Source organism: Stenella coeruleoalba, assembly GCF_951394435.1.
Source record: "Stenella coeruleoalba genome assembly, chromosome: 9".
Taxonomy (NCBI): domain Eukaryota; kingdom Metazoa; phylum Chordata; class Mammalia; order Artiodactyla; family Delphinidae; genus Stenella; species Stenella coeruleoalba.
In genome coordinates, this window is record NC_137155.1 from 56,707,331 (window position 1) to 56,716,902 (window position 9,572).

At 56.9% G+C, this 9,572-nt stretch overlaps 1 protein-coding gene across 1 annotated transcript; it reads right to left on the reverse strand.

Moving 5' to 3' along the window:
* Window positions 1-881: 881 nt before the first annotated feature.
* Window positions 882-3,687, reverse strand: HOXA7 (homeobox A7). The gene is made up of 2 exons (XM_079932315.1): window positions 3,218-3,687; window positions 882-2,217 (listed from the first exon to the last, which is right to left on the reverse strand). The coding sequence occupies exons 1-2, from the start codon at window positions 3,594-3,596 to the stop codon at window positions 1,889-1,891; spliced, it is 708 nt and encodes a 235-aa protein (XP_079788441.1). The 5' UTR covers window positions 3,597-3,687; the 3' UTR covers window positions 882-1,888.
* Between the last annotated feature and the right edge of the window lie 5,885 nt (window positions 3,688-9,572).

Below are 9,572 nucleotides of genomic sequence, written 5' to 3' on the forward strand. Positions count from 1 at the left end.
GTGCTGGGCCCTGGGGCGCCCTCGCTTTGCCTGAATGTGGGCTTGGGGTCTATATCAGAGGCCCTGAATCCCGCGTCCTACCCTGGGGTCGGGTTCAGGGCTCGTGGAAAATTCGGAATCAATTGTAGGGTAATACCCCTTTCCAAGCCCGCCCTATAGCCTTATAGGAAAGGGTGGATTGGGGATTCTCTCATGGAATTTATGGAGGTTTTGGGGGAGGTTCATAGAATATAATGTATCCATCGAAGATTCCATTTTCAAGGGATCTGGAAGATGTTTGCACACACATGCAAACCGGACAAAAATCTCCACACAGAGAAATGCACATATACAATTATGGACACACAGAAACGCATGCGCCCAATTATGGACGAAGAAATACCTGCAATTGTTTACACACAAAAACACCTGCACTCAACTATGGACAAAGAAATACATACAATTATGGACTCAAAAATACACAGAAATACACATGCAAAAAGAGGTACACACACCTATATGAATCTACACATAAAAAGTCCACGTGAAAAGGGATTCGAGGTGTATACACCAATACGTGACACCCAGCACATAGACCCTATTCTTTCTTCCATTTTTGCTGTCTCAAAGCCCCTTTGGCCACATAGACACAGCCAGGGCTTGCTCTCCACTCATGCTCACCCTCTCGTCCCCAGGCCCCCTCCCCCCTAGATAAAGCAGTCCACATTTCTTTGTCATCGAGCATCTTTATTTTTCTGTTACATAAAACACTGTTCACTGGGCAAGACAGGAAGTGTACCTTCCTGTTCCTGGAAGCCCAGGCTAGAGCCAAGAGGGATGAGGGGGACACAGGACAACACAGGAGATGGAGGGCGCTGGGGAGGGCTGCCCTCCCCACACGCTATAGAGTTGGGTCAAGACAACACACCATGCTACAAAGTCACCCCATTAACACATCCTTCCCAAGTCAGGACATTGCCTTACAAATGAGCTCCAAGACTATATAAATGACAAAAAAAATCTTGTTCAAATATACAATATTTGCCATTGTAGGAAAAGTCAGGGTGTACATATTCAACATGGCTGAACAGCAGGACACAGGGGCCAGGGGAGGGGCAGGGAGGCTGGGAGCATCTCTGCGAACCCAGAGGCCTTCAGCTAGCTTGAGAATGCTCCCTTCCAGAAATAGGGGGTGATGGGCCTGAACATGGGGTGCCCAGGTCAAAGAAGGAGGGATTCTAGATTGCAACACTTAGAATGCTTTGGAATAAATATATTATTTTTCCATTTAAATAGAAGCCAATGCCCTGGTCCCCGGACACCAGTGCCTTCTCAGCACAGCCTCAGAGACCCCAAAGACTGCTAGCCCGGAAGCAGCAGCGGCCTGGCTGTGGAGGGGGGAGGGTTCGGCACTAGGTAGCAGGCGAGCCAGCCAGCACAAAATAGGTAGTTTGGGGCGAGTAGGTAGTACTGAGAGTCAGGTCCTTGCGGGTATGGGGGAGGTGTTGGGTGTCTGACAGTGTTGGGACGTGTCTGGGCTTCCTGAGAGTGGAGGCCCTCTGGGGCTGGGCCCATAGGTAGTTTGGGGGTGCCTCTCCCCGAGGTCTGTGCTAGGTAGTATTTTAACCGTGCCAGAGCAAAGCTGGTGGGACTGGGATTGGGGGTGTCTGTTCGGGGGTGGTCCTCGAAGGCAGAGGGGATCCCCAAGGGGCCCCAGTCTAGGTGGCTGCTCAGTCCAAATAAGCTGGGAGCCGGAGCGGGTAATGGGGTAGATTGGGTGCAAGTTGGGGACTGGGGTGTTTTTCTTTTTAACATTTTCTTTTTATTTTTTTCCACTTTTGTAAATAAAATCAGTCTCTAAAGACACTTTCCCGACTGTCTGGTGCAGCCAGGGCCCTGGCTCCAGCCCTCATTCCTCCTCCTCCTCCTCCTCCTCCTCGTCGTCATCCTCTTCGTCGTCCTCCTCGTCGGCCTTGTCGGCGGTGGCGGCTGCAGCGGCGGCGGGCACGGCACCCTCGGGGGCGGCGGAAGCGGCCGGAGCCTCATCCTTATGCTCCTTCTTCCACTTCATGCGGCGGTTCTGGAACCAGATCTTGATCTGGCGCTCGGTGAGGCAGAGCGCGTGGGCGATCTCGATGCGGCGGCGCCGCGTCAGGTAGCGGTTGAAGTGGAACTCCTTCTCCAGCTCCAGCGTCTGGTAGCGCGTGTAGGTCTGGCGGCCCCGCTTTCGGTCCGGCCCTGAGAGCAGACACACACACACACACGGACAGACAAGCGACAGGGACACAGACAGGACAGTGCATTAGCCAGGCCGCCATCCCAGAGCGCGCACCTTCCTCCCGGCCCTGACCTAGGCGGGAGTCCCCCCTCCGCCCCGCGTCCCCAAACTGAGCTGGGGGAGGAGCGGGAGTGTTAGCTGAAGACCCCGACTGCGGTGCCAGACGCGCAGGCAGCTCTGTGAGGAGGGAAGGCGCAGAATCCCAACTTTACAACCGCCCTTTCCAGCCGGCTAGGCTTCCACAATGTCCTGCTTCCCCCTGACAAAGGGAAATTGTAAATATAGAGTGTGGGCAAGTGGGAGATGCTGCGCTTTTGCCATTCAAAGGAGAGCCGGGCCGCTTCCCCGCCTAGCTAGGCAAAAGGGAGACCTTCTCCGGCGGCCAGCACTCCAGGGGCGCCTGCCCTCCCCAGCAGCCCGCGCCCCCAACCCCGGACCTTCCCAGGGAACTCCGGCTCTCTGTCTCCACTCCCACACACCCATCCCCGCCTTTAAATGGCCCCTGGCACTGGGGCGTGTGAGGGGCCCTAAGGGTTTGGCTCTCCCTGCTTTTGAGGAAAAAAAAAAAAGCCTGGCTGAAAGGAAAAGGAGGAGGGAGGGAGAGAGAAGAAAGGGAGGGAGAAAGAGAGAGAGAAGAGAATAGCGAACAAACTTAGTGTTGAAATTCCAAGGCAAATGGAGTTAAATAAATTTACGAGGATCGAACCCATTAATTGGGCAATAAAAAGTTTTATGAGCCTCATTTACATACAATGCTATGAGCTCTCCACGCTATGGCGCCTTGGCTCTAATTAAAACCAGAAAGGCAGAGCCGCCAAGAGTCACGGGGCAGCCGGCTTGCAGCCGCCTTGCTCCGCGCTCCTAGCCCCGTGCTTCGCGCTCCCAGCCCCGCGCTCCCAGCCCTGTGCTGCCAGCTCCCAGCCCGCGCGCCCACCCGGCCCGCCTAGCGGCTTCGCCTACCTGAAGACCGCATCCAAGGATAGATACGGAAATTGGCCTCGGCCGAGCCGTGCAGCGCGCCTTCGTCTGCCTTGTCGCAGGCGCCTTTGGCAAGGTCACTGCAGAGCCCCGGGATGTTTTGGTCGTAGGAGGCGCAGGGCAGGTTGCCGTAGGCGTCAGCACCCAGGCCGTAGCCGGACGCGAAGGGGCTCTGATAGAGGGGGCTGTTGACATTGTACAAGCCCGGTACGGTCGAAGGGAAGGCGCCAGCGCCCGCCCCGTAGCCGCTTCTCTGCGAGCTGGGCGCAAAGGAGCAAGAAGTCGGCTCGGCATTTTGGAATAGAGAAGCCCCCGCAGTATATTTGCTAAAAAGCGCGTTCACATAATACGAAGAACTCATAATTTTGACCTGTGATTTGTTGTCCGGCAGCTTTCAGTGTCGGTTTTACGAGGTAGCGTGATATATGATAACATTACACCCCCAGATTTACACCAAACCCCATTTTCTTTTGGACGGAGGTCGCCGCAGCACGTGACCGCCCACATGATCGCCTCCGCCAATCTCAGCAGCCCTCACAGGTGGTCTCGCTTCGCGGGGCCCGCGGCAGCCTAGAATGGAAGGGGAAGAGGCTCAAATATGTGGCCAACGAATCTGTCCGCGCCCGGCCGGCCTGGCGCGTCCTGCTGGAAAAGGACTCTTGAGGCTCCGCGCGGGCGCTCAGCCCGCCGCCAACCTGGACCCCTGGCCTGCAGAGGTCGCGCGGAGCCGGCCGAGCGCAGTCCCCTCTTGCTTATTACCGAACGCTGGACCAAGCCTGCGGGTCCTCCCTGCCCCTCTTTCTGCCCATTGATGCAGCCCAGGGAGGGTCTCTGCACTCCGAGTATCCGCCCGCCCCACGGTGGCCGGGTGGGCAAATCTCGGCTCTGGGAAAATCGACTCTTTGCCTGTGTCTCCCCCCTCCCAGGTCCAGTGGGCCGGAGGCCGACTTAGACTCTGATCCAGATGGGGCAGGCGCAGCGCCGCTTTCAGCTACAGCGAGAAAGCCACCGCAAACTGGAACCATGTGGTTGGAATAAAGTCAAGGTCTTTCAGCTTCCTTCCCTTAATCGGCAGCGCACTGTTTATCTGCCCTAAAGGAAACAGTGAAATATTTATCTATTAATGAGACTCATTTGCCAGCAGATTTATTAACATGAGGTTCCCCCCCCTCCTCCTGGACACCTCTGGCCCGGCAGGCTCTGTGCGTTCTCTCCTGGGCACCTGGCTGGCCTCTGGCAGCCTAAGAAATGGCTGGACACTCTTTTGTCCTCCCTGCAACCCTTGGTTCCCCCTCGCTCAAGGGAAACCAAGTCTCTTTCCCTCAGCTTGTTGGAACCTCAGGCCAACACTTTCCAGGTGCCAGCGGTGCTGTAAGGTTTCTGGTAGCTTTCACTGGGGCCACCCCTGGGCCTCAACTGGCTCCTCATGGGCCTGGATGCCTGCGAGCAATACATGCTTTAGAGCCAATTTGGAGAAGAGAGCGGGCCCGGGCGCCTGGGGACTGCAGCCCACTATAGATCTCCATTTCTTTTGGAGACCCCCAAAACAAATAGGGGGACCTTTCCCAAAAGGCCACCTAGCTCTGGCGGCTTCACCTTTCCAAGGACTGGCTTTACCTTTCCAAGACTGGAGCTCAAAATAGTCTCACTCACTCCCACCCAGGGCCTCAACTCTCGGCGCTTACCTTCCCAAGCCTCCAACCTCTGCGCAGGGTCGGAGCAGCAGAATGCCCTGCTGCCCACCACTCCCTAGAGGGTGGTGGGGTGAACCCTTCCCCTAAACGCCTCATAAACTGCCCAGGCTTCGATGGAAGCCCAGCAGTCAGGTCAGTACGCATTTTACTGCTCAGCTCTATTGCACACCATAAACCCGACCTCACAATGGAATTGCCCCGGAAATTCTCTGAATTATAGAGTTTGATTCCTTGTATACAAAACGCTTCCCATCACTTTCAGAGGGTCCAGGCCGCCCCTGTTCACCGCACGCTCTCAGGGGGTCCCAGAAGCACAAAAGGTGGCAGAAGCGTTCATGCTTGGATGCAACGGAGCCCAAGCTCTGGCCTAGTGGACTGCCTGAGGCGTGGGTGGGGAGGCGGGGGCTGTCTGGACAGGTGGGTGCCTGGTGGTTTCCCCTGGGGGCACAGGGGCCATAGTGCGGCAATATCCAGGGATGGCCTTTATGGAGGACCAGGACGATGGTGTGTCTCCGCTGGGGAATGGTGGGGTAAGACTGGAAGAGAAGAAAATACCAAATATTCCAAATAGCATTACTCTCTGGCAGGAAATAAAAGCCTAAGAAAGTTAAAGGAAGACCAAACAAACAAGAAGAAGGCTAGGAGATCAAAGAGGCGGAATTAGACAGCTTTAGACCAATAAATTGTTCCTCGGGTGACACGGAGCAAGACGCAAAGAGAAAGAACGGGCCCCGCCGCCGCCGTCTGTCTAGACTCCGGTGGCTGCAGCAGCCGACAGCGATGGCGGTTAAAGTAGAACCTGCCTTCGTGGGGCGACCCGACAGACCGGGGGTGGGGGAGCGATTTCTGGGAGAGCAGGAAAGAACGCGTTCCCAGCCAAGAGGGCTGGGAGCCTGTACCATAGGCTCACCCCTGCCCGGGTTTTGTCCGGCGCAGGTCCAAGCCGTCCTGGCAGGACGCGCTGAACCTCCTCCTGGGCCAGAGAGGATCCAGATACTGCCGGCAAGGCCTCGGCCTTTCTGGGCCCAAGTCAGCCAACTGGGACGAGTCCCGCGGGTGCTGAAACCTCCCTTTCGTTTCTGAGCTTCTCTCTCCCCTCTTGCCTTCTGCAGCGGGGTTTTAAAACGAAAAGGCCAGACAAAAGCAGGCTTTCAATATGGCCTCTTGAATCGCGTGTTCTGGAGCCTCTGGTTTTCTATTTATTTGGCTGAAGAGAGACACCTGCACTGGGTTATATGTGATAATATTCACAGAAATACTCGTTGACGCTCGACTTGGGGCAGGCATGAGAAGGCGAGTTTCTAAGCAGCCGAGCTGTCTTTATTGAAAGACATTTTCTCAGCGCTCTCCTGGAGCTGGGGTCCTACCTACCAAGCAGAGAGTGCTTCCCCTGCTTCTCGTTCCGAAACAGTCCTCAATATTTAAATCCAGCTAAGAAGGTAAACCCAGTTTTGGGTCAGCGAATGGAGCCTGCCGGGAGTCGGGCGGCTGGCGATTTGCTTCTGTAAACTTTTCCACCCGCACCCGTTTCACGGGCTGCGCGTCTCTTCTCCACCTAGTGCGCAGTCTTCCGTCGCGGCGCGGGGGCGGATTCATCCGTGACAAGTGCAAAGGAGCTCCGCCTGGCTCGGGGTCCTGTCTGCGCGGCTCAGAGGGAACCGGTTCCCTGGCAGCCGAGAGGGGAGAGCCGCCTCCCAGCCACCGGCAGGCCAAGGGCAAGAGAGGCCCCGCCTGGCAGTCCACGAAGCAGAGTTCCCGACCGGCCTGCACCTACCTGGAGCCTCCGTGATCGGTGGTGAGAAGCGGTCGCCACCGATCTGCTCCTCCGCCATTTATTTGTAGTTACATAACTCGAGCTTTGTATCTGCGGCTTGGATACACGGCCACGGGCGGCTCTTGGGGAAGCTATAAAAACCCCTTTCAAAAAAAAAAAAACCCTTTCATCAGAGGCTGTGAAATTTTATGTATTATATAAGGAAATATAATGAAGGCGTGTGTCTGTAATACCAACGTGTGTATATAAACAGAAAAGGGCAGAGAGAGAGAGAGAGACAGGAGAGATGGCAGCCAAAAACCCAGTCCCCGGTTTTACAGCGTGTACAGCGCGGAGATGCAGGTTGTAAATATTTGGTGGGCTTGATGGAGATTATTACAACCCAAATAAATGCACCGCGTGGTGTGTTCACAGGGCTCGGGAGTGCTTCGAAGTGTTCCCTGTTTGCTTTTGCGTTTTCCCTCTGAAACCATTCTGCACCCGGGGCTGATCCTCGCACCCGCGCTCCGTACCGCCTCCTGGAAGGCTCTGAGGCGTGTTACCCCGCCCAGGGTCGAGAATAGGCTGGGCCTGGATTGGGGTTCACTCCCTCCTCCTCCTCGCTTCCTGAGCAGGGGACGCCAGAGTAACCTCAGTGCCTCCACTGCTCAGGAAATTCGGGGGCGAGAGAAAGCAAGGGAGGCTTTCACCACGTGAGCTCCTATCCTTGAGCTGGGATGTTAATATAATTATTTTAAAGATCACATTTATTTTAGAATAACTAAAGCAGTTCCTGGTCTTTCTCCCAGGATTTCCCATCCTGCCATACCCACACCAGACAATTACCAAGAATGCCTTTATGCCCAATTTTCAGCCGCCTAATTTTATTGTCACGTTTTTAAGGCGGCCTAGTCCTGGGATCCTGGCTCGCCTGCGGGTGCTGGCTCTCCCGACCCTGTACCGGGGCGCAGACTTCGGGTCTCTCTCTCGGGCCGCCGTAGGACCCTTGGCCACCGTGTATGCCCTCTGCACACCCTCTGGGGGGGGGGGGGGCGGTCACCAGGTCCACGGGCTGTAGGCCTTAGTCCTTGTGTCTGTCCGCCGGTCAGTCGCGTTCTCCGACCGTCGTCGTGATGCCCCGAGGCCTGTCCTGGGCTGGGAACGGTGACCCTAGATCGGTCCCCGCGCCTGGAGCTACTGCCCCATAGCAGCCGGACAGCTGCAGCCCCGCAGCGCTAGGCCCCCGGGATGGGGAAGAAGAGAGCGGGAGCGGTGCGGGTCAGGCGAGGCCCCGCCGCTTGCCTTTTTGTTTCCCAGCGAGGCTTCTGTCCAGGCGTGAGCAGCTCCAAAAATATACGACCACCGTTCGCTCAAATCTGGGTCTCCCATTCCGGAAAAGCTTGCATCAAGTCGACATCTTAGGAACTTCCTAGAGTCAAGGCGGCGGGAGATGGCGGCGCGGGCGCCTTTTGCGTGGAGCCATACTGCCATCTGCTGGCCGCACCTTGACACTGCAGCCAAGCCGCCCGGCCTGAACTTCGCCAGCAGCCGCCGCGGGTCGGGCGTCCCACTCCCAAAGCTGGGCAAGGGCCTATCCCCGGGGGGTCTGCACGGAGCCCGGAATCTACGCTGCCGAGAGGGCAGTGCCCATAAAAGTGAGCTGTTTCCGCAGCCGCTTTATCGGCGGCAGACAGAGCAAACAAATGAAAGGGCTTTGGTGGAAAATCTTAATTGGGGCTGGACAGTTGTAAACTCATTAAGGGCCGAATTCCAGACAGTTCGCAGACCCGGCCTTTATGGCACACCCTTACTGCCCATTCTTTGAAGTTCCTTCTGTCTGCAACAAACAGAGGGCGTCCCAACCTGGCGGCAGGGTGGGTTTGGGAGAGAGGGGACGCCCCATCCCCCGGCGCCCAGGCTCCCCTTTTCCGAGCCCAAACACAGATAACTTCGCAGAAATCGCGGGGGTTCGGGGGGGGGGGTAAGGCGAGAAAAGAAAAAGGGGGAGATGAGGCTGAACCCTCCTCCACATCTAGAAGGTGCTCAGGCCTCCGAAGTTGTGGCCGCTCCCCCCTCAGCCCTTTACACCCCATAAACGGTAACAGCCCTCATTTTCTTTTATGGCGCTTGGGGCTGGTCGGTTGCTTGGGCTCTGCCTCTGTCAGGACTTGTGCTTGGGAGGGGTGCGCGGGGCGGGGCCCAGAAGGGGCCCCCGGCAGGCCTGGCAGGGCGCGGGGGCAGAGGCCTTCAGTCCCCTGAGGGCCCCCGACTGTCCGTGCCCGCGGCCACGTTGGGGCGGCCGGGCTCCAGTTTCCCTCCTGGCAGATTCCTTAGGAGCCAGATACTCAGCTCTCGGTCCTGCCGCCGCCACCCCCACTCCAGCTCCCACCCCCTCCCCCTGCCAGGGAAGAAGGCCCCCCGGAATCGCTCTGGATCCGGTTTGGGAAACTCTTGGGGCTCCAAGATGAAAGAGTGGCCGTTCCCAGCCACTGGCCACCCGTACGCGACACCCCAGCCCGACTTCTCTGAGGCCTCCCCGCAGTCTCGCAAATGGACACAAAGCCGAGAGCAGGGCTTCGCCGACCCTTGTTATCCAGCGTTCATCCGCTGCTTTCATCGCCAGACAGCCGGCCTGGTAGGCAGAGCTGAGGCCCGTCCGAGCCTGGCTGCTGCAGGTTTGGGCTCCCGAAGGCCCGCTAGAGACTAAACTGAGGTTCTGTCCTCCTCCGTTTCAGCCCGCCCCCCACCTCAGACTCTACCCAGGCTCCCCTGTCCCGGAGAAGAAGGTGCAAAGAGCTGACCCGCAAAAATTAGAAAAGAATCAATATTTTATTTGGCAAAAAGTTAAATATTTCAACACAATTTGGTCAGTAGGCCTTGAGGTAACTAT